Source organism: Phocoena sinus, chromosome 7 (assembly GCF_008692025.1).
Source record: "Phocoena sinus isolate mPhoSin1 chromosome 7, mPhoSin1.pri, whole genome shotgun sequence".
In the NCBI taxonomy this organism is placed as follows: domain Eukaryota; kingdom Metazoa; phylum Chordata; class Mammalia; order Artiodactyla; family Phocoenidae; genus Phocoena; species Phocoena sinus.
This window is the reverse complement of record NC_045769.1, coordinates 22,421,851-22,447,879: the sequence shown is the minus strand read 5'-3', so window position 1 is coordinate 22,447,879 and position 26,029 is coordinate 22,421,851. Positions and strand designations below refer to the sequence as shown.

The 26,029-nt window shown below is 36.1% G+C and overlaps 1 protein-coding gene across 1 annotated transcript in view; it reads right to left on the bottom strand.

Moving 5' to 3' along the window:
* ABCA12 (ATP binding cassette subfamily A member 12) overlaps nt 1-26,029 on the bottom strand; it is a 181,223-nt gene that overhangs the window by 82,874 nt on the left and 72,320 nt on the right. The window contains 8 exon segments of the mRNA XM_032637501.1: nt 803-915; nt 1,014-1,270; nt 7,161-7,267; nt 8,286-8,404; nt 12,096-12,171; nt 16,588-16,700; nt 20,549-20,727; nt 25,456-25,632. Coding sequence (XP_032493392.1) covers nt 803-915; nt 1,014-1,270; nt 7,161-7,267; nt 8,286-8,404; nt 12,096-12,171; nt 16,588-16,700; nt 20,549-20,727; nt 25,456-25,632 — 1,141 coding nt within the window.

Sequence of the window (26,029 nt, the reverse complement as noted above, 5' to 3'; positions counted from 1 at the left end):
CTAAATCTGAAACGTAATGCCACAGAGCACTTTTTCCTTAACTTTGCCCAGCACGTTACAGCTTATAAAGGGTTTTCACAATCATTACTTCAATTTTTAAATAGAATGTGTTTAATTCCAAACTCTCTTAGGACAGTTATTACAATTATTTCATATCTGGGTCAGTCAATGAATAGCAAAAAATATTTTGACCTTATTTTAGCAGATTGTGATCTCTATCTTGCAAATGCCTTTCAGTTTCTTTACGAAGTATCTCTCATGCAAATATACCTTCTTTATTTTTGGACTTAGTGCCCTTCCAATTTTGTGGCTGCCTGTTGTCCAAAATTCTGAATGTCTTTCTTTTCAGTATTGAGGTATTACGCAAAGAATAAATGTATTGCGTGATGCTCAGAATACTAATATGAGGTTCTGAATCGATGTTTCTGTAGACAGCAGAGCATCTTTATTTTTAAAATCAGATTATTCTCTCAGAAGTAAATAAATTTCATCCTTGCTCTTGCAAAAGACTATCTAATGCACTTTAATGTATCAGAGAAATAAAAGGTGAATAGTCTAACTAGTTAAATTTTTGAAGACATTTTTCTGTGAAACCAGATTTCGCTGTTTCATTCTCTGCTGGCTTGCTGTGTTGTTTATTTTAGACAAGTAACCATATTTGAAAGCTTCAGATGTCTCATGTATAAGGGCAGATACAAAGTAGGTTTGGTTAGGAACTTCAGAAAAGGCTTTTCTAAACTGCAGCATGAGAATCACATGCATTTTTAATAAGACAGCATTTAAAATATGGACGGGGAAACACCTGGTTTTTCCAAGGTGTCTGCACTGTTATTGACATGCAGCACAGCTTCTATCGTCGGCATTAACCGTGTGATATTTTCCAAGTATTTCAGTTGCAATGCCTGTTCTAGAAACCTGGAACAAAGCAGAAGAGGAAAAGAAATTGAACTAGGCATATCAATAATTATTTGAGAAGGGATTTCACCAAGGAAGAAGACAATGGAAAAACTTACCGATCCATATCTAAATTAATTTTGCTTGGATCCCCAGAAAGCAAATCCCTCAGTTTTTCAGATAGAATATTGTCATGATACAGTAAGCTGGTGGCTATTTCGGTGCTGAATTCTGCTGCTTTGAGGAGTTGCACATGAAACGCACTCTCTTCACACAGGTTCCCAAAGTCCATACTAGACAGCTGGCACATTTTCTCTAGTGAACTGAAAGTTTCAGGTTCACAAAGAAGTTTGGTCAAGTTTCCAAGTTGAGACAGCTTTCGAGAGGGGGAGAGATGGGAAACATTAGTTATGTTATTCTAAATATTTATTAGTTGATAATAAGCAACCAAAATTGTTTTACTTCCTAAAAACATTTTGCTTATGTGTTTAGTGAGTTGGCATTTGGCAACAGTTTTACCACAAAGCACTATTTTCTATCATTTGAGCTTACTGTTCTCTTAAGAATTTTATAAAACTTTTGGACCTGTTAGACCTCTTTCTCAAATGTAGTCATATCTTGTAGATTCACAGGTTGAAAAGATGTAGTTTAGCTTTATCTCATTTAAATCACAAATACTTAAACTAATTTTATATTTTAGTTTATTTTTTAAATCATGTGTAAGGGCAGATAGCAAAGCAGATTTGGTTTGAAACTTCAAAAAATGTTTTCTTCACACCCACCAGGATGCCTACTATCAAAACAAACAAACATACAAACAAATGAACAAATAAATAAATAAAACCTGAAAATAACAAGTGTTGGCAAGGATATGGAGAAATTAGAATCCTTGTGCACTGTTGGTGGGAATATAAAATGATGTAGCTACTGTAAAAAATAGTACGGTGAGTCTTCAAGAAAATTTGAAATAGAATTAACATATGACTCAGCAATTCCACTTCTAGGTATATACTCAAAAGTATTTATTGAAAGCTGGGGTCTGAACAGATATTTGTAGACCCATGTTCACAGCAGCATTATTCACGATAGCCAAGAGGTAGAAGCACCCCATGTCCATTGACAGATGAATGGATAAACACAATGTGGTAAACACACAAAATGGAATATTATTTAGCCTTAGAAAGTAAGGAGATTCTCTCACATATTATGAGGTGGATGAGCCTAGAGGGCATTATGCTAAGTGATATAAGCCAGTCATAAAAAGACAAATACTGTATGATTCCACTTATATGAAGTACCAAGCATAGTCAAATTAATAGCAACAGAAAGTAGAAATGCAGGTGCCAGGGGCTAGGGGGAGAGGGCAATGAGAAACAGGCATTTCACGGGTAGAGGATTTTAGTTTTGCAAGATTAAGAGTTCTACAATCTGTGTGTATTTAACACAATTGAACTGCACAGTTAAAAATAGTTAAGGTGGTAAATTTTATGTTATGTGTATTTTATCACAAGTTTAAAAAAATTAATTAACCAAAAAAAGACTTTTTAAAACTGTGCATGAGAATCACATATATTTAAAAATATGGATTGGTATATATCTTGTTTTTCAAAAGTGTCTGTACTGTTATTGACATTATCTTCTATCCTCTTACTTACTGAGGGCAACTTTTGTTCTATGGAGTGCTTAAAAGGGCCTAAAATCCCATACTTAGAGAAAAATGAAAACCAACTACTTTCCTACGCAAGTATATTCCTCCTTGCGGTTCACTATGCTCTGTGTGTTCTGAGGATATATCCCCAAGGCATACTTCCTGGGATAAAATATTATGCCTCTGGGGAAGTCAGTTCTGTTGTGCTTGGAAGCAACCCTAGAGCTACTCTTTTTAAGAAGTGAAATAATTTGGAGAAACATCTAAAGAAGCAAATATGTGTCATTCATGGCAGCTGAGTTTCTAATCAGAAGTTGCATTTTGACAGGAATGAATTACAATACAGGAAAATGTTCAGGAATATTTCTTTGCCTATGTCAAATGGGAAAGGTACAATGATGTGTCTTGGATGAGAGATTTATAGTAACTACACGTAGGCAGTAGCAATTAAACACCAATCATCTTAGATAGTAAAAATCATTGGTCTGCTTTCCACTGTATTTAATATTCTAATTGACTTCTGGTTTTGAACTATCTAAAATGGTTTCATATGTATTAAAATGCTACTTACTAGTCTTATTACTATGAGAAATTTTCCATTCTGTAATAAACTCAATCATTTTACCAGATGTAACTGTATGTTTGTCACTTGTTCCTTCCTTTAATTTTCCAAATACTAGATATGATTAAACTTCTAATGAATAGAGCCCAACCTCTCTGCCAGTGACTTTTATTTTGGTGATTTCTTAAATAAAAAGATAAATACTGGGAGCCCAATTAATTTTTTTAATTGAGCTTTTAAGGGTGTAGTAAATTTGAATGACTTTACTCAGTAGAGACTGAAATATATTTTTTAATTGCAAGTTTGACATACATGTAACAAGAAACCAATAAAAGTCCATGGAGTATAATCTTGGCTTGATAAAAGATATAGGAGAAATTGGAAATCTAGCCACGTTACTGAAGTAGAACTGGTCCTCTGAAATAAGAATTTAGTTCAGGGTTAATAATGTGGCCTGCACTGTGAGGCACACCCGCCAAGGAGCAACGTCATGGTCATTTACAATTTGTCATTATTTACTACCTTCTTCTAAAAGCAATACATGCATTAAACTTTTAGAAACTTCACAGATCATTAGTAATCAACATACATTCAGAGAATTATAATTATCTCTTCAAAAGTATGTGTCAAGCCCAGATTACAGGTTTGTCACAGTCTCATGTATCACGACACTGGTGTACATAGTGAGGGCTCAGGCCTAAACTTGAACAATGACCCATAACTAACTCCACGTCCAGCTGTGACTGAATTCCCTAGTGCCTACAGTTCCTAATGCATCTGAATCATAATTGTAGGTAACATGATGGCGTAAACTTCAAAATACTGTATGTGTAAAAATACTGAAACTGCAACACTCCTGGGCCCTTAGCAGGTAACTGAAAGGAAACGAGACCTATTTAAAAATGTAAAGGTATTACAATATAAATAGTGTCCTATCTGTATTTCTTCTTAATATAGAGAATACCCATTTTATGAGTATTTCCCCAATCAGGAAGTTATCCTTCCCACCAGAGAGACTGGAAATAAAAGAGGAGAAAACAGACGGTGAAGGGAGGAGAAAACTAAAGTTCAGGAAGATAGAATGTTCGGGGCTAGAAAAGAAAAAAAGTCACCAATGAATGACAGGCATTTGGCATTTTGGAGGGTCTAAACCTTCTTAGAAATATCATGAATAAAAATGTTAGGGTGGGCCCTAACTCACTGTCACAATCAAGATACCAATTACCAAGGAGGATGAAGCAGGGAAGTAAAAGCATCTCTTCTTACAAAACTCTAGGAGTCTGTCTTCATTCTTTCAATGATATGTGCTGAATATTTTCCATGTGTCAGACTGTGCCAGGTGCTGAGAGTACAGAGTAAAGTGACAGACTTAACCATGTTCCTATGGAGCCTGGAGTCCTGAAATGAACGGGTTCTGTCAATTGCAAAGAGCAGCCATGCTTGTTATAAATGACAACAGATTTCCCACCTAAGGGACGGGACTGTAGTTTATTTCCACTTCTGTGGCTTCTTGAACCTTTTTCATAATGTAACCCACAAGGGAAGCAGTATACTCAAACTGTGGATGCTGTTTTAAGTTATCCTTAGCTCCATTCCCATACCATTATTGTAAATGACTGAGAATGCATTGTTTCCATTTCCCAATGTATATTGTGTGCTGCTCAGTTACTTTGCAAGTTGAGAACTACAATGAGTAATTGCCCAGGTAATATGATTACATCACCAGGGCTCTACTTAAACACCATCATTTGTTCACAAATTCATAAGTCAAGTCTTAAGATACTACTATGTGCTAGATGTGAGACTTTAGAGATGCAGAAGGCATAATTTCATCAGATTTTACACTCTAGTGAGGGAAATAGACCCTACATATACCATGAGCTATAATGCTAAGTAGTAAATTCCAAAAGCCAGAAACCTCACTGTAATCGGAGATTCCTCTTCCCTATGCCTCACACCTCACTGGCTGCCAAGTTGTGTCAACCCACCTCCTACAATGCTCTTGAAATTCTTTTCCTTCTATTCTCTGCCACCGACATAGTGCAGGGCCTCACTTTTTGCTTAGGTTACTACAAAAATCACCTACTTGGCTTTCTTCCAATCTGTCCTCCATAATTCTCCCAGAGAGATCTTTTCCGAAAATGCAGAATTCACCTTCTTCAAATTCACAATTTTCAGGATCAGATTCAAACTCCTTGACTAAATATAAAGAGGCCTTGGGGATCTGGGTCCCCTTTCCTGCCTCTTCCATAGGCATCTTGTGCTCCAGCTGGACACATAACACCAGGTAACCTATATCTGTCCTTCAGGTTCACGCCTCTGCCTTCTTACCAACGCATGTCTCTATGTCTGGAATGTAGGACTATAACCTAATCCTACACAGCCTGCAAGGACTCAGAGTAAGGAGTATCTCCTCCATGAAATTTCTTCTCTCCACCTTCATGCTCTGCAATCTGAGTCAGATATGCCACCTCCATACACAGAATCCTGCCCATCCACATACCACAACACTTATCTTACTGTGTTATAACCATTGGTCTGCTTTTCCATCTCCTCCACTGGATTGATTACTAAAGATTTGGGGGTTAGAGATTATATCTTTTAAATAAACAGATTAGCATTATGAGAGCACAGATGATGGATGGAATGAATGAATGGGTAAATATTACATGCATACGAAGTCATTATCCTGACTTGGAAACAGTGAGAAAGGAGATACTCTAAGAGTGACATTTAAACTTATCCTTGAAGGATGAGTAGGACTTTTCCAGATGAATGCATAACTTCCTTCTCATTTGCACAAACTAAAATAGTGCTAAATTAAGTACACTAGAAATTTTGATCCATGTAGAAGACTAAGACTACAATGCAGGTAGTCTAACTAGCATATTTATTTGTAATATACATGGACACATGCTTTGTACGCCTGCTTAGTTAGACCAGGTTGACTATACAGCAAGTCATCCTGCTTGCTCTGCATAAACCAGTTCTAATTTTACTTTATCCCTGGCTACATGAATCCAATTAAACTGCTGTTCTTACTAGGAGAGCTGCTTTCAAAATTTAAAGGGTTATTTAAGAAAGAGAGTGAATTTCATGATAACCTGCGTACTGTATGTATGAGCTAAACAAAGAATAAGAGACAAACACCAACCAATTCAAACTTCAGAGTTAACATTTTTCCCACTGCGTTCCCTCCCTTTCTTCAATATCATACATTTTAATAAGATTTACAGTATTAGTTTCTGCTTCTGATGATAATAATACAAATAAGGTGAGTCAACTTCTGAGATTTTTGTACGCTGTGAAGTCTAAAACATCAGCTTTTGAAATCAACTTTTATAGTTTTAAAAACTAGGGGGCTTCCCTGCTGGCGCAGTGGTTAAGAATCCGCCTGCCAAGGCAGGGGACATGGGTTCGAGCCCTGGTCTGGGAAGATCCTACATGCCGCAGAGCAACTAAGTACGTGCACCACAACTACTGAGCCTGCGCTCTAGAGCCCACGAGCCACAACTACTAAGCCCACGTGCCACAACTACTGAAGCCCACACACCTACAGCCCATGTTCCACCACAAGAGAAGCCACCGCAATGAGAAGCCCACGCACCGCAACGAAGAGTGGCCCCCGCTCGCCGCAACTAGAGAAAGACCGCGTGCAGCAACGAAGACACAACGCAGCCAAAAATAAATAAATAAATTTAAAAAAACCACAAAAACTAGGGACATTTCAAATTAGGAATCAAATTTTTAATGCTTTTTCAAATCGTGTAGCTTCATGAGACAACTACATCAGGAGCTGTTCCTTTACGTATTGCATTCTGTAATTAGTCTCTTATGGGTCATTTCAGACAGAGATATCCACTGATTAAAAACAAAATACAATTATGTAACACCAGAACTCTTGTCACCCTTTTTCTAGCATTAATCTAGACTCAAAATAGAACCAGTATTTTAAAAAATACAGATTTAAAACTTAAATTACAAATATATCTTGCCAGAGAATTACAAGAAGTTTTTGAGGTTTTTTTTTTTTTTTTTTTTTCTTTCATGGCTTACTTTTGATTTCAAGACTTCAGGAACTGGAGAGAAGTAATCCTCACAGGAACCATTTTGAAGAAAAGATTTTTTAAATCGAATTGTAGAGTGCAGCAGTCTTAAATTTTCTGTAAAGGAGGAGAAAAGAATTACCTTATGTGAACTGCAAGGTCATCTAGGAAACCTATTTGAAAGACACCTTTATCCTAATTGACTACTAAGTTTTTTCTAAGATAATAGCCTATTTCAATCTAAATATAAAATGAGTGAAAATTTAATCTTTCCTTGAACCATGGAGACTATAGAGTTCATTATTTTTAAAATATTCATAGATATTCTGCTTAGAGATAAAAATATTTCCAGCAAAGGTGCTATATACAGTTTTGGTTCTTGGTGAACTGAACATGCTTTTATTTTGGATGTACTATTAACTTGAAGTGTTTGAGAGAGAATAGGTTGTATAACACTGTGACACAAATATGCCCTTCCAACCTTGATTAATTCATGTCCGGTAAAGAGAGACCACACTTAAATACCTATTGTGCTATTTGCTTGCTATTAAGTCTCAAAAAGCTATTTTGGTGTAGGAACAGTGAATGTATATCTCCTACAAAGTGTAAGAAAATAGATGTTTTATCTTTAAAAAAAGGAAAAAGAAATATTTGATTAAATGCAATCTTTATGGTTAAAGTGTGTAAGGATCAGAAGTAAAAATAGTCTGCTATAAAAATGCCTTTCTTTATGTAATTTACATCTGCTTTTGGAAGTCTACATTATCCTTCTTCATTATTTTTTGACAACTAAGATTACTGAGGGCATAGAAAATGTCACAGAGGGTTATGTGAACTCCTAATTCTGGAGACTTGGAAAGTTTATCCAGGTGGCCATTAACACATCTGTTATCCGGCCATTATACATTAAAGTTTGTCCAGGTGGCCAGGTGGTACTAGCAGCAGGGACAGGAGTAATAACATAATAATATGATTAGACAGTCCCTTTATATATCAAACCACTGAAACAGATGCATATGGAAACTAAGATTTTAAAATTTTCTTTCTTTTTTAAGCCAACATCTTATAAGATTTACTATTTTAGAACAAAATTACAAACCATGAGTAGCATTTTGACTCTTAAGAAGAGTATTACCTTTTGATCCCCTGGCCAAATTGTCAGTGACATTTCTCACACATGCCAAGTACGGAATATAAGGACTATCTACTGATATATTTAAGAGGGCATCTTCAAAGTTTTCCAGTATTAGAAGCCTATAGAATTAGAAAAGAATATATAAATTAAGTCATATAAAAATAAAGCAAAGCCATTTTGTTGAGATCATGTGAGTCCCTAGTTGTTTGGCATTGGTTGATTTGAGCATTGAAGCACTGTGAAGCAGGACATCTTCCCCCATCCAGCCCAGCTGCACAATGACAGCACTACTCTGGAATCTCTAAGTATTTACCTTTTCCATGGGCATTATCCCTATATTTAATTATTTTGATATCAAATCATAAGTGATCTTAAGATCATTTCTAGGCACATTTACATGAAAGAAAAATCACTGGGCTAGGGTTGCCAGATAAAATACAGGAGTCCCAGTTAAATTTGAACTTCAGGTAAATAATGAACAATTTTTCAGTATTAGTATGTCCCATGAGTCTTGTATGTCTCCTTCCCCTCCCCTCCCCTCCCCTGCCCTCTTCTCCTTCCCTTCCCTTCCCTTCCCTTCTCTTCTCTTCTCTTTTTTCTTTTCTCTTTCCTCTAAATCTGGCAACCTCTCTCTGGGCTTCAGTTTCCTCTCTTGTCAAATGATCTGCTAGATCCCTTCCACCTACAATATTCTCTAAATAATTTAAATTCATTTAACTGTGATTAAAAAGAAATGGTAGAATCCAAATGAACAATATAAGTTCCTTTTTTTTTCTTTAAACAACCAATTCAGAGTTCCCAAATTATCCACTTTCTGGTTTCCTTTCAAATTGACTGGCATGTGAGGACATAGTCTAAGATTTTTGAGGCATACATATGTGAGTGAGTAAACACGTGTATGTTACGCATGCCCTGTCACTTCAACTGTGAGGCTGCATCTCTACTCATTTTGTAACTTCTTCCCTTAGTGTCTACCATTGAATGTTATGTACAGCAGAGACAGAACAAGTATCAATGGTTTATTTGGGAACCATCTATTTTGAATCAAACTGCACAACACACAAATTAACTAGTTCTATTGGATATTTAAGTCAAATACTAATGGAAGAGACTTATCCTGGCATAGCTAGTAAACATGTAGGACAATGTTTGCATTAACACTAAAGAAGTCTCAGGGTGTTTACATGTGGGTTAATGACACTGGATATTTGAGGAAGTTTAACAAGAAAAATAAATCTATGGCAAGAAAAGTTCCTAACTTGGCAGTCAGAGCACAGTTAATTGGTCAGATGGCTGACTCTCATTTAAATACAATCCACAGCCTCCATGTTTAAAAAAATTGCACCCATTCCTGAGGCTTCTTGTTTTGTTTAGGCATTTCCTTGACCAGAGACTCTCCTCTCAGTATTATCTCTCTTTCTTTTGTGTTTGTCTTCCTCTTTGTCTTAATCATTATAGCACTGAGCCATTTCCATTCTGGTGTTGTGCTCGGGAGCAAAATACTGGTCTACCTTTCCAGATGAAATGGCACAAGAATGGTGAATGGTGAATTTTCAAGCTTTAAAAAGAAGAATGTTGGGCTAAAAGTGACCTTGAAATATCATCTAAGCATTATCTTAGTTCCATAAAGAACATCTGATTGCCAAGATTTTTGAGATTAGATTTAAGATACACCAAAAATTAAATACATATGTGCCACTGTTTCGGCATAAACATCCAAGTATTCCTTTAAACGATTTAATTTATGTATTCTTTATATAAAAATCTCACCTACTTCTTAAGAATGGTTACAACTAAAGATGAGCTTATGGACGTATGCGTGCATGTGTGTGTCCGCGCACACACACACACAACACAATAAAAAATAATTAACTTTAGTGCAAAAATAATGAGGGAGAAGAGCTTTGAGGGAAAAAAATTTTTTGAGCAGCTTTCTTTAGAAAATTCTGGATCATAAACATTTTTATCTCATGCCAAGTACTGCCACTCTATGATTATTTTAAAGTGTGGAGGGAAAGGAAGTCCAAAGATAAGGAATCCCTTAATTGCATCAATCTCAACAAGAGCCATCTTAAAAGTATTGAATTCTTTCGAATAAACTGTCAGCTAGCTGTCAGTAAGCAATTACATTTGCTGTGGAATTTTCAGGTCTGAAGCGCTAACATTATCAATGCTACGGATGCCCCAAGGCTCTGATAAAGATACCTGGCTTCAGCAATAAGCATCCACTTGTCTCAATTCAGAGGTTTATATATATATATATATATATCTATCTATCTATCTATCTATCTATCTTTATTGGAGTATAATTGCTTTACAATGTTGTGTTAGTTTCTGTTGTACAACAAAGTGAATCAGCTATAAGTATACATATCCCCTCTCTCTTGAGCCTCCCTCCCACCCTCCCTATCCCATCCCTCTAGGTCGTCACAAAGCATCGAGCTGATCTCCCTGTGCTACGGAGAAGTTTCCCACTAGCTATCTATTTTACATTTGGTAGTGTATATATGTCAGTGCTACTCTCTCACTTTGTCTCAGCTTCCCCTTCCCCACTGTGTCCTCAAGTCCGTTCTCTCAATCTGCGTCTTTATTCCTGCACTTTCACTAGGTTCATCAGTACTGTTTTCTTAGATTCCATACATGTGCATTAGCATATGGTATTTGTTTTTCTCTTTCTGACTTACTTCATTCAATTCAGAGGTTTTTAAAAAAAATTATTTTTCTGGCTATACAGAGAATGTGTTTAAAAGACTTGATTATTTGGGACATGGAATCCTGTCTGGGGTAAAATTGCCCAGAGCTGTGAGATTGCTCTTGGGAGAAGCATCTGGTTCAGCCACCTTAGAGGAGGAGAGATGTGGGAGCAGAAAGAGGAGGTGGTTATTGATGGAAGGATTTTGCCTAGAATTACCCAGAGTTGGGGAACTTCTCATTGAATAATAGAAAGTTTATAAACAATTGCAGATTTTATTTTAGAAAAAGAAATGAATGGTTAAAAGTAAGTCCTATTATTTGTTTTTATTTGTACACATTTCCATTAGCACAAAAATATATTCTTTGGGACTAAAGTTAAAGAATCTCAATAGTGTAATTTATCAGGCCCAAACAGCCTTTTACATAACAGGCCACCTAGTCTCTAAATTTGCCTTGAACTATGTGCATTTACTTCAGTCAGCTTCTACCATAACTATTACAGTTACTTCAGAGAACTGTTTATATTAATGGTCATTAGAAGCTGAGGTAACTGCTGTTATTTCCACTGCCTATTCCTGAGACAACGTATTTACATGCCCCACAAAGAGTCCAAAATCAAATTACCAATAAACAGTTTTGGCTACCTGAATACTACTGAAGCAAACAAAGTGTGCATTACCTTGAGTGAGCATACAAAATATTTTGATTTTTTAAAACCGAAATAAATAGTAATGCAAAAAATTGGAGACTTCTACATCTTTCATGATGGAAGACCTGAAAAGAGTTGGAAATTGCGCCTCCAGCTAGATTTTCCTCATAGACATAAGGTAACCAATCCAGACAGAACATGTGGGATCTAGTTATACAATCTTAGAACTGAAAAAGAGATCCTCATGTTGCATTATCCGAAAGTATCATTGAATAATACCAAAACACAAGTTTCAACTTTACTGCACTTCAACTGTATCTTTTTCTTTGGTCAGTCAATAATTGATTTTTCTATTCCATGGCATTAGGTACTGATAAAAGAATTATGTTTATGAATTGTTTTGTTTGCTTATTCAGCCAAGTTACTTACCAGTTTAGAAATAAACCAACAAACCAACAAAGACTTACTGTGCAGCCAGGCTGCTTGGGGATAGAGACTGTCCATCTTCCTCACTCCACACATCTGTTGTATTATCAGAGCCACCTAAAGTGATAATATTTATACAGGAGAATATTTAACATTTCTGTAAAGGATTTATTTTTCTAAGCAAAAATCATTCCAGGTCAAATTAATGGGAAAAAAATGCAGGAAGTCTGCAGAATTTTTCTCCAAAGGATTTTATAAGAGATGTCTAAGCTCTTTCAGTTGGAAACATTTAAGATATTTATAGGAAATAGATGCCTACTAATTGAAATAATTCCAATGGTCAAGCATATGCATTTCGAACAAATTATTTCTCTGTGCATCAAACCATTGCACTATTTTATCCTAAAACCTGTATGCACAGATGACTCTTAAATATCATAATGCAAATTGACTATCCCATGACTTCTTAATCAAACGAAGCCAATTTCAGTCTTATGGATCACTGGATTTTTTTGTTTGTTTGTCTTCGGTTGTCTAGAATGTAGCCGTAGGAAACATCTACCATCACTAATCTATATTTTCTATCTTTCAAAAAGCAGCCAGTGATTTCAACTGAATGCAGCTGTGAATGCAAATTGGCTAACGTTAACAGAACCATTCTGAGTGGTCTCAAATAATATGAAAGTTTGGAATGTGGAAGTCAATCACTAAGTTGGGTCTAATGGAAACCATATGTGAAGATCTCATTCAACACAGAGAATTGTCCCTAGAAGTTAAACAGGTTCCTTATTTTGCTTGCTGCATAACATTGTACTGTTAAAGAGTAAGTGTGCAACAACAGTCACATGCAAAATTGAAAATGAAATACTTTAAACAGCTACTACATAAATAAAAACATCAGAAATCCAGTGCTTTCATTCGGCCCCTTTAAGGCAATGGTATTACTTATTTCAGTCTTCCCTGTAGACACTACTAATTCCTTATAAATAATCCAGTAGTTTTAGTGCTGTCATTTTTTAACATTGGCCTAACCATTTTCAATAGGATATTTTACTGCCAGCTTTAAGGCTTCTCCCATTGTCTCTAGTTCGCGTGTTCTAAAGCCTTCTAAGAAGGTCCTAGCACAAAACTAGGAAACCATCTGTACTTTTCTCACGCTGATCATTTTGTTTAAGCACGTGTGTAAAAGACTCACAGAATTAAAGACCTCCTTGCCTACGTCTGTATCAGTCATGTCTGAGCAATGTCTGCTCTGTCCCTAGTATCTGGCAGAGTGACCTTTTCAGTTTTCCTCTCTGGCAGAAGGGAGTTCTCTGCTCTGCTCAGATGCAGCTAAGTATTATTGCTCTAATGATAGCAATGCATTCGTGAGTGAAAGGACCAAGAAGAAGATACCCAGAATAAATAAACCTAATTAATAATGGTAATACCTATTATTTATTGGCAACCATATAGAGAATAATCCAGGATAGGACTCCGGAGGCTTACGCTTTTGCAGTGTAAAAGTATATAAAACCATTTTCCCAAGATGATATCTTGCTCACTTTGAATTCCTATGTGATGCTGAGCAAGTTCATTAGCATTTGTATTCTATATGGTTATGGAGTGTCTCTTCCTCATCACGCTATTCAAATGAATAACTAATAGGAATTAACTTTATACATATCAACTATAGGCTTGACCTTGCTGTTAAGTATGGACTTCTCCCTCTGGCCACTTTTCATTCTGGACTCTAAGGTGTCTGAGAAGAAATACTGTATTAAATAGGCTTTAATGAAGTGGAAATTGTTACAGACCTTTAAAAAGTCAGATTTTACTTTATTTGTAGAATTAGGCATATATAAAAAAGGGTGCCCAAAGACATAGAAAGAAATCCAGTGCACAGATAGCCTCTTTCACCAGTAAAGATTGCTTTCTGCTTTTAAAGATGTAATTTCATGTAATTTACTATACTTTGCAAAACAGCAAACTTCAATGAGCCAAAAAGGTAATCTTTGCTCTCAAAACTCAGTTTTATAAATGAAAATACTAAACTGTGAAGTAGGGATCCTCAGTGGGGTGGAGCTGAGAATTAGACTCCTTAAAACAGGAAGTTAGGAGACAAGCTTCTTCCCAAGTTGTTTATTAGCATCTCCATAGTATCATGGTTGCTGAGGAGGCCTCTGAAAAAACCTTGAACTATGTTCATAACCAGGGTTGAATCAGAACTAGACATGGGGTGGGGAGGTCTGAATTAGAAATAGACATGTGGTGTGGAGAGGAATTGGGCAATGGCTATCAAAAAATGTATCATGTGAGAAGGAATCTGACACAAATAGTCAAACTCCATCAGTGGCTGAAAGTGGAGCCAGTTCTGAGGTTTGGTGGTGGCAGGTACTTGTGTGAGCTACCATAGTGTGTATATGTCCCAGACGGTAAATATGAGTGAGGCCATCTAACAAAGAGCTTGGGGACCTGGCTTTGGGCTTAGACAGATCTAGGCTCTAAATCTCAGTTCAGTCACTTGCTGGATGTATAACACAGGCAAAGTGCCCAGCCTCCCTTTGCCCCAGTTTCTTTGTCTGCAAAATGGGATAATAACGATCTCTTATAGAGTTGTTTTGATGATCGAAGGGACTTAAGATAATAAAATATTTATCACTGACACAAAAAATACTACCCTTTTATTTTTTCTTTGAAAGAGAGGAGTGAGACCCTCAAAGCTATCTGAGCCCTGTCATGCATTAGAGAGGACCCAAGCAACTCTGCTTTAAGAAACCATTCCACTCCAGTTTACTGAGTGTAAAGCCAAGGGAAGAAGTATGTTCACAAATACTGCTAAACACCATGGAGATTAAGCATGGGTGGCTTGGGCAACGTGGCAGATATCTGTACTTCAAAACAAGTTTGAGTTTCCTGAAGGATTCCCAGAAATACCTGGAAGGATTTTTCAAAGGCCATGAAATTTCTGCTCAGGCAGGTAGGTAGGGGCTTAGGGTTAATGACTTAGGAATTGACATTAATGCTACTGTGTTGGTATCCTCAGACTGATAAAGTCACACGTGTAGGAAATTAAAAAACAAACAAATATAAGCACATCTAATTTAAAAAATAAAAGCACATTTCCTTGATGTATTTCCTTGTCATCCTGACTATCCAATTGCATGGCTTAATACATGCCAAAATCATTAGCATATTCACAGACATGAGACATGGCCATTGTTAAGTATTGAAAATTGAGTTAGTTATACTGTTCAACAGAAAAAAGTGTTCTGCTGCCTCAGTTAATGACAGGTTCTTTTGCTTCTAAGGCACTGAGGGGCTTCTGTCCTTTGTAAAAAAATTTTCAGCTTCATCCCTCTACTTTACAATTACACGATGTGAGTCTGAAGATGAAAAGGAAAAGAATGGTAAAGAGAACTTGAAGTTCTCAAGTCTTTAAAACGAAAATCTAAAAATATACAGAGGAAATAATTAGTGTCTTTTACTATACTGCCTGGTTTTCTGGTCTGGACTTTTTTAAAAGTGCAAATTTTTTTTTTAACCTTAATGTTCGTCGAGACCATTGAATTTAACAGCAATCAATCTTGCAAGCTAGTCATTAATTCTGTAATTGATGATATAAAAAATGTTCTAGACTAACAGAAATTGGTATCCAAGTGTATGTTAGAACCTCCTTCGAGAAGTCTTCAAAGCCTTTCCAAACCTGCTATTCATATGAAAACTAATAAAGACCTTGTAATAAACAATCAGGTTGTGACCTGATGCTCTCAGGACACTTACCAGTAATCCAAAGGTAAAGTCTACGTATTTAAAAGCTGACAAACTCAGTTGAGAAAGCCTATTTCTAAATTCATTCAGGAGAAGTAAATGCTAACGAAACATTTTACTTGGGAAGTACGGATTTATTCCTTATAGCCCTTAATGTTTGTCTGTATATGGCTGTGTGTGTGTCTGTGCATTTCCATGTGTGTGGTATATAATGCTATCCTCTATACGCAAAGGTGATTTCTTTCTGATTCACTAGCAACATGCTATAGTTTGTCTTATACCTATAAGTGACAGTAGAGCTATACTGATCTATTCACGCTCTGACGTCCATCATGCATTTTCAAGATGGTTGGTTGAGGGGTATATTCTTACCAAAGACTCATCCTGATTAAAAAGACAAAATTTGAAAATGAGGGCAAAGATACTGCGATTCAGTGTAGGCTTTTGTTCAAAAAGTAGTAGTAGAAATCTACTTGCTGAGGCTTACTCCCTTACTCTGATATTTATTTTTCATACCAACTATAAACATAGCTTTATAATATAGCTAAGAGAGATCATTTTTACCAAAATAAAAATCCTAGAAAGTCACAGCCTCTTTTCTGGCCATTTCTCCTTGTCTCCACACTTTGGTTACCTAAAGACCCAGATTTAGTTGTAGTTTATGTCTCTACCTAAGAATAATACCATCCATAACTGATTACTTCTCTTTGTTTTTTATTTTTAATGGAACTGAATACAGAATTACAACACAGAATTGAATACAGGAAGATGGTAATATAATACCTTGAGATGGGGAGTCCAGAGTGTAAAGCAGATGTTTAACAGATTTATGGAGAGCTCTGAAACCTTCATTAGTTGTAACCCGTGGATAAACCCTCTGCACGGCCAGCAGTACACTAACAAGTTGAAAAACAATTAAACCAGATTGTATTTCAAGGTTTGCAGACAGAAACAAAAGGTTATTCAAGGAGAAAATAGCTACAGTATAGAAAACTATTCTTACAGCATAAGAAACAAGATGCTGCTTTTGTCGTCTAATTACTTGTTTGTTTATGCACAAAATCCCAACAAAGTGTTCTTGAACCAGACAGAGCACTTCACCCGTTCCAGGATTCTAAAACCTAAAAGGCCTTAAAGTAAGAAGTGAACTTCATGTCAGTTTTTTTTTTTTTTCTTTGTTAAGACCTAAAAATAAGTGGTTAGAAATAGAAGCCTCCAGTGAAAGGATACTTCTTTTTTGTTTTTAATTAAAGGAAAAAATTAAATATTGGAAATTATTTTCATTAAAAATCAAGCCCAGATAAAAGATCCAGTTTCAAGAATAATTATTAATTAAGCATTTGATAAATATTTATCTTTACAAAGGTAAACAAATGGTAATGTTTTTGAAAAAAAAATGGAGCTTGCCCTAATTAAAGACTGCATTCTAGCCCCTAAATGGCCCATAGGCACTGCTCCAGGGGTAGCTCAAAATTAATATCCAGACTAACTGGCACTGTCTTCCTATGAGTTTTACGTTACTAATAAGATGGGCGGTCTACACTGTGGATGAACAATGCTGGAGTTCATTCCATATTTCCAAAAGACCAACTAGTGACTTAAGAAATGCCTTTTTGGGCTTCCCTGGTGGCGCAGTGGTTGAGAGTCCGCCTGCCGATGCAGGGGACGCGGGTTCGTGCCCCGGTCCGGGAGGATCCCACATACCGCGGAGCGGCTGGGCCCGTGAGCCATGGCCGCTGAGCCTGCACGTCCGGAGCCTGTGCTCCGCAGCGGGAGAGGCCACAACAGTGAGAGGCCCGCGTACAGCATAAAAAAAAAAAAAAAAAAAAAAAAAAAAAAAAAAAAAGAAATGCCTTTTTTTATCCCCTTATTGTCATTAGCACATTTAAAAAATGTTAGCATTGTACAAGTATGTCTGAATTTCACAAATAACTGTGAGGCAATGCTTTAATATACATGAGCAGTAACTTAAAAGGCTTTGTTAAGGATTTGCCACTGTGAAGTTAAACGTAATACATACTAGGTGATAGTTTTTCCATATGTACCCTAAGCAGCTGGCGGCTCACTCCAGCAACAGCGTGTGCATATATTTTCTACCATATTTTTGGAATTTTTAATATTTAAATTAAGGTCATTTTAATTTTAGCTCCCTAGCTATGAATGAAAATATTTAGAGAGCTAAGAGTATCCTCTAGTTTCTAGTAGATATGTGTCTATATATAAACATATATATATTTATAATTTTATTTACTTCTCTAATAGTTCCATAAAGTCATTTTCATTTGTTTTGTTTTATAGACAGGAAAACTAATGTTCAAAAAGTTAAATAACTTACACGAGGTTATCCAAATAAATAGAACTGGTTCTGTCTAATTTCAAAGTTCATGTTCTTTCCACTTTATGTCTTCCCTCTGGCACTTTGCCCCAACATGGCGGGGAGGAGGACAGAACATTTCTGCACTGAGCCCACAGCATTGTTAGCTTGTTTTTACAGCTGTGCGCTTGGCCATAGGGGCATGGCTGTATTTTTTTCATTTCTGCTCTATATACATAACAGTCAATACCTCAGGCATTTTTATATTTGCCCCCAAGAATCTCCTGGTTCTCAGACTTTGAGTTACTTCTGAACCCTGGTCACCGTGGAGACCAGTTAAATGTTCTGAGGTTGTAGATCTCTGCCAGCCTTCTCCCAGCTTGGCCTTCTGCTTGACTCAGCTAATCTGTTGTCCCAAAGTAACACCTTCAAAGACTGAACACTTGGCAATCTCATTGTAACTGTCAGCATTATTGTTATTAATATAATTAATAAAAATGTCAGAAGACTTAATTCATCATTTTCTAACAAAACGTGACTTAAAAATGACACCTGACCATTGTCCTCTCTGAAATCCTTTAAACTATTGATCAAAATACTTTTATTTCACTTCACTGATTTTGTTTTTCTGTCCTTTTCATCATATACAAATGGAAGTTATCCAAAACAAGTTTCCTTATATGTAAAGGTAATTTAAAAAGGAGTTTTTGTGATTCATATCTCAGCACAACTTCTGCCTCATAAATGGTGAATATCATGTATCTTTTTTCATATACAATTCTTGACTTTTGAGATTACTCATTTTTGCTAACCTCTGTCATAATCTTAACATTATATGATCTGGTTTCGGTGACTGAACTATATTACAACTTTGTAAAATTGCTGGTGTAAATAACCTCAAAACCTTTTTATGGGGCTTATTTGTCCATATTACTTGATCAACAAAGAGTAAGATAAACCAATGATTTGATGATAAAATACAGTCATTTGTGAAGAATTTACAGATTTTAGTGATACTGTTAGTTTAATAATAATAGTAGGGCTTCCCTGGTGGCGCAGTGGTTGAGAGTCCGCCTGCCGAGGCAGGGGACACGGGTTTGTGCCCCGGTCCGGGAAGATCCCACATGCCACGGGGCAGCTAGGCCCGTGAGCCATGGCCGCTAAGCCTGCGCGTCCGGAGCCTGTGCTCCGCAACGGGAGAGGCCACAACAGTGAGAGGCCCGCGTACCGCAAAAAAAAATAATAATAAAATAAATAATAATAATAATAGTAAAGAAGATTTAACTTTAAAAAACTAGTGTGTGTTTCCTCTTTTATAAAATGGGGATATATGTAGTCTCAATCTCAAAGAACTGTTGTGAGAATCAAATAAAACTAATGCAACAACATGAGGGCTTATTATAAGGTCTTTGAACAAATATAAACTCTTGGAAGCTTATCAGAGAAGATGAGAAAACTCTTGTGGTGCTTCAGACATTAGCGATGGAATCCACTGTGCTCTTAGTGACATATTACAGAGGCAGTCTGGGTTCTGGAGTTAAAAAACCCAGGTTCAAACCCTCCTAGCGGCATGATCATCAAATATTTAATTCTTATAACCTTCTGTTATCTCACTTATAAAATAAATAATAGTTCTGTTGTAAGTTTCAATGTGATATATATGAAGGGTCCAGTAAAGTGTCCGGCATGTAACAGGCAGCCGGTAACTGCTAGCTGTTAATATAGCTGTTGTTGTTTTGTTTAATGCACATTTCCAAATTAGCTGGACATCCAAAACCTAAGTATGTGTCCATCAAACTCTGAATGCTGGCCATGCTCAGATCTCTTTTATGAGGAATGCAGGCTTTAAAAGGGTTTCTTCTGCAAAATTTTTCAAATCTCTGTGCCATATGTGTCGAATAAAGCCAACCCAATATGCAGGCTTAAGCTGGCTGCACCTGAGGGAGGCCAAACCCCTTGGGGTGGCTTGGTGTAAACTCTAGCCAATGGGGTTGTTTTTTACTGTGTAGTACCAACCAAAACCCAATGAAATATTTTCTTCTTGGACAGTTAAAATACTAGATGCACCAAGCCCTGGTTGTCCCTGAGTGAGCCTGAGTCAAGGTTCCAATCTACTATTGGTCCTGCTCTACCATCTTTCTCAGAAGTTCTGGGATAGCAACTGACACTGTAGATGTTATGATTAGTGTTCGTCCTTGCTTCCCCATAAACCTGTCAATAATCCTGATGACCACAATGTGTGTTTCTCCTTTGCTTAACTAATACACTTACTTTTGTTGCCAAGATCTGCAATAAGGTGCTGAAGGATTATTTGCTGTGTTTAAATTACCTACCTACCAGTGATCCTACAGGTAATATTAAAAAAAAAAAAAGAAAAGAAAGACTTCTTTATGAACAGTAATATTCCCCTTAATTCTTACTTTTTCTTACCTGTTTGCACTTCGAAGAATATCAAATAGATTGCTTAGTGTCTTGTCATTCCGGAACACATTTGGAAAACTGGAGAGAAGCTGCCACACGGCTGTCTGCTCTTGCACTTGTGAGAAAAAGGACAGCACTTTGACCATTTCCTGAAACACTGTCTTCTGGTTATTGGGATCACTTGATAGCTTAAAAAATAAAACCACAAACAGGGTGAAATGAGACTTCAATATGTGTAACCACATGGCTAACTGCCTTTGAAAACATTAAAAGTTTAGATTTTCACATAAGTAATTCTTTCAGATTTTCATTGAGTTTGAAGTCATCTTTTACTTGGAAAAACTATAAACCATTTCAAATGTTCTTACACATAATTAGATTCTTTCCTATAGTTCCAGAAATTGGCATATTTAATGTTTGGTTAACAAAACTGTTTATACAAAATATTTTAAATTGTGTTTGGGAAACTAAAATTAATTTCTTAAAATAAAATTAGCTTCAGAGTAATATTTTTGTTTTTCTTTAGGATCTGGTGTAGGATCTGCAGACGTATCTTTTCTATATCCATTAGTAGACCTTATTTATTATTTGCATAGAAAACCCTTAAAAGTTATATATTTTACATTATATGGGTGCGAATATGTATATATACAAACATATGAAAATGTCTACTATTACAATTATACATACTTAACAAAATAAAATATTTCCAAAGTTCTGCTGGAATATAAGGAACTTCAGTTATAATAATGATTTAGAGTGAATATCCTTTGTAATAATCATATCTTGTACTATAAGCAAACAAATAAATGAAAACCAACACCTGTACTTTTGCTCTGAATCACAGGACCCAGCTAATACCTTCATTATATTCCCACCCAAAACAATTTTCTTAATAAGCTCATTCATACTAGTGAAGTCAGGCTTTTGTTCTGTCTTAATTCAAGGTCTTTCACGATGAAAATGTGATTTTGAACAACATATTCTTTTTTTTTTTTTTTTAACATCTTTATTGGGGTATAATTGCTTTACAATGGTGTGTTAGTTTCTGCTTTATAACAAAGTGAATCAGCTATACATATACATATGTTCCCATATGTCTTCCCTCTTGCGTCTCCCTCCCTCCCACTCTCCCCATCCCACCCTTCCAGGCTGTCACAAAGCACCGAGCTAATATCCCTGTGCCTTGCGGCTGCTTCCCCCCAGCTATCTACCTTACTACGTTTGTTAGTGTGTATATGTCCATGACTCTCTCTCGCCCTGTCAAAACTCACCCCTCCCCCTCCCCATACCCTCAAGTCCGTTCTCCAGTAGGTCTGCGTCTTTATTCCTATCTTACCCCTAGGTTCTTCATGACATTTTTTTCCCTTAAATTCCATATATATGTGTTAGCATACGGTATTTGTCTTTTTCTTTCTGACTTACTTCACTCTGTATGACAGACTCTAGGTCTATCCATCTCATTACAAATAGCTCAATTTCATTTCTTTTTAAGGCTGAGTAATATTCCATTGTGTATATGTGCCACATCTTCTTTATCCATTCATCCGATGATGGGCGCTTAGGTTGTTTCCATGTCCTGGCTATTGTAAATAGAGCTGCAATGAACATTTTGGTACATGACTCTTTTTGAATTTTGGTTTTCTCAGGGTATATGCCAAGTAGTGGGATTGCTGGGTCATATGGTAATTCTATTTGTAGTTTTTTAAGGAACCTCCATACTGTTCTCCACAGTGGCTGAACCAATTCACATTCCCACCAGCAGTGCAAGAGTGTCCCCTTTTCTCCACACCCTCTCCAGCATTTATTGTTTGTAGATTTTTTGATGATGGCCATTCTGACTGGTGTGAGATGATATCTCATTGTAGTTTTGATTTGCATTTCTCTAATGATTAATGATGTTGAGCATTCTTTCATGTGTTTGTTGGCATTCTGTATATCTTCTTTGGAGAAATGTCTATTTAGGTCTTCTGCCCATTTTTGGATGGGGTTGTTTGTTTTTTTGTTATTGAGCTGCATGAGCTGCTTGTAAATTTTGGAGATTAATCCTTTGTCAGTTGCTTCATTTGCAAATGTTTTCTCCCATTCTGAGGGTTGTCTTTTGGTCTTGTTTATGGTTTCCTTTGCTGTGCAAAAGCTTTGAAGTTTCATTAGGTCCCATTTGTTTATTTTTGTTTTTATTTCCATTACTCTAGGAGGTGGGTCAGAAAGGATCTTGCTGTGATTTATGTCATAGAGTGTTCTTCCTATGTTTTCTTCTAAGAGTTTGATAGTTTCTGGCCTTACATTTAGATCTTTAATCCATTTTGAGCTTATTTTTGTGTATGGTGTTAGGGAGTGATCTAATCTCATACTTTTACATGTACCTGTCCAGTTTTCCCAGCACCATTTATTGAAGAGGCTGTCCTTTCTCCACTGTACATTCCTGCCTCCTTTATCAAAGATAAGGTGTCCATATGTGCGTGGGTTTATCTCTGGGCTTTCTATCCTGTTCCACTGATCTATTTTTCTGTTTTTGTGCCAGTACCATACTGTCTTGATTACTGTTGCTTTGTAATATAGTCTGAAGTCAGGGAGCCTTATTCCTCCAGCTCCTTTTTTCGTTCTCAAGATTGCTTTGGCTATTCGGGGTCTTTTGTGTTTCCATACAAATTGCGAAATTTTTTGTTCTAGTTCTGTGAAAAATGCCAGTGGTAGTTTGATAGGGATTGCATTGAATCTGTAGATTGCTTTGGGTAGTAGAGTCATTTTCACAATGTTGATTCTTCCCATCCAAGAACATGGTATATCTCTCCATCTATTTGTATCATCTTTAATTTCTTTCATCAGTGTCTTATAATTTTCTGCATACAGGTCTTTCGTATCCTTAGGTAGGTTTATTCCTAGATATTTTATTCTTTTTGTTGCAATGGTAAATGGGAGTGTTTTCTTGATTTCACTTTCAGATTTTTCATCATTAGTATATAGGAATGCCAGAGATGTCTGTGCATTAATTTTGTATCCTGCTACTTTACCAAATTCATTGATTAGCTCTAGTAGTTTTCTGGTAGCATCTTTAGGATTCTCTATGTATAGTATCATGTCATCTGCAAACAGTGACAGCTTTACTTCTTCTTTTCCGATTTGGATTCCTTTTATTTCCTTTTCTTCTCTGATTGCTGTGGCTAAAACTTCCAAAACTATGTTGAATAAGAGTGGTGAGAGTGGGCAACCTTGTCTTGTTCCTGATCTTAGTGGAAATGCTTTCAGTTTTTCACCATTGAGGATGATGTTTGCTGTGGGCTTGTCATATATGGCTTTTATTATGTTTAGGAAAGTTCCCTCTATGCCTACTTTCTGGAGGGTTTTTATCATAAATGGGTGTTGAATTTTGTCGAAAGCTTTCTCTGCATCTATTGAGATGATCATATGGTTTTTCTCCTTCAATTTGTTAATATGGTTTATCACATTGATAGATTTGCGTATATTGAAGAATCCTTGCATTCCTGGAATAAACCCCACTTGATCATGGTGTATGATCCTTTTAATGTGCTGTTGGATTCTGTTTGCTAGTATTTTGTTGAGGATTTTTGCATCTATGTTCATCAGTGATATTGGCCTGTAGTTTTCTTTCTTTGTGACATCCTTGTCTGGTTTTGGTATCAAGGTGATGGTGGCTTCGTAGAAGGAATTTGGGAGTGTTCCTCCCTCTGCTATATTTTGGAAGAGTTTGAGAAGGATAGGTGTTACCTCTTCTCTAAACGTTTGATAGAATTCACCTGTGAAGCCATCTGGTCCTGGGCTTTTGTTTGTTGGAAGGTTTTTAATCACAGTTTCAATTTCAGTGCTTGTGATTGGTCTGTTCATATTTTCTATTTCTTCCTGATTCAGTCTTGGCAGGTTGTGCATTTCTAAGAATTTGTCCATTTCTTCCAGATTGTCCATTTTATTGGCATAGAGTTGCTTGTAGTAATCTCTCATGATTTTTTTTATTTCTGCAGTGTCAGTTTGAACAACATATTCTTAACCACACATTCTACGTGACTGCTGAGTTTGTCGAGATAGAATTTTAAGTGCTCTACATTGGATTGGGGTTATTATAACAGTGTCTCTAGTTCATTTGGAAAACTCAGACTACTGAAGAGTAATTTAAGCATTCTGCACTTACTTACAATAAAATTCAGAGAATCAAGGGGAAAAATGTTAGATGTGGACATGTTTCATTTATTCCTGTTTAGAAAATTTTGAGAGAATTCTGAATATTTTTATGAACTTTCATTGTATGTGGAGTTTCATTAAAAGAAGATTATCAGTGTCTTATTTTCACATCTTAATTTAAGACTAGCATAAAATGGTCATTAGCACTCCATATTATAAAGTTCTTGGTTTTAATGTATAATATTTGGGATAGAGGGATTATATTATTTCATAAAAAATCAAATTTGTAAATTGGGTTTGACCTTAGAAGAAACATTTTAAAGATTATCCATTATTCTAACTTCTGAGAGTTATAAGGCTCTGATAGTTTAATTATTAAACTTACATTGTATCCTGAGTAATCTCACTTAAATAAAATATCCCAGAGAAAACAGTCAATCTTCATTCACCATAGAGCAAAGTCAAATTTCATCTACAAAGATGTCTACACATTAACCATAATGCAGTATTTTTGGTTCAACATTAACATAATTTCAATCCCGCACATTTAAATAGCAAACAGACATATTACTTAGAATTAGACATTGTATGTGAATCTTTGTGCGAGGAATTCATGCCAAAGGTGAGCCAACATTTCAGTCAGTATTTCCTAGTCCATGTGGGCTATGAATTTGCTCTTTGATTCATTTTTGAGTCACTTTGTGTATACGACAATGGAAACAATACACTTCTTTCTATTGTTTATGAGCTCTTGATCATGTTAAAATATTTGCACTCACCTGAGAGAACTGGTTTGTTAGTTCTCGGAGAGAAGACTCTAAAAGGGTCATGTTGGACAGGCAAAATATGTTAAAAACATTTTTCCCTAGAGTGGTCCAAGAGAAGGCATAATCGGTAGTATATCTTGGATAGCTCTCACACAGTTCTCTTCGTATATCTTCTGAAGTCGAATTTTGCTGTAAAAGCAATGTGTGTGAGAAGAGTGGTATAATAATGTTAGTAAATATAGATATTAACATGTCTTAGTCATCAAGGAAACTGACCTGTCTACATAATAGCCATTTTAAGGTCCTGCATTACAGCAACTATTAAATTAACACTAAAATACATTGGGTTTACTCATGAAAAGTCACTGAGAGAATGTGTGAATGTGGTAACTCTTGTCATCTTTATGATTTAAAAGATTTGCATATGATTTTTTAAACTGAACACATTTCCTGTCTCCGACTAGACAACCTAAATGTACTAGATCTTGTCTCACAAAAATCTTCAGGCTTAAAAATCTTAAGCTTTTCCTGGACATTTAACAGCAGAGACTTAGGTGTCCTAATAATTTGTGACATTTCATGGGAA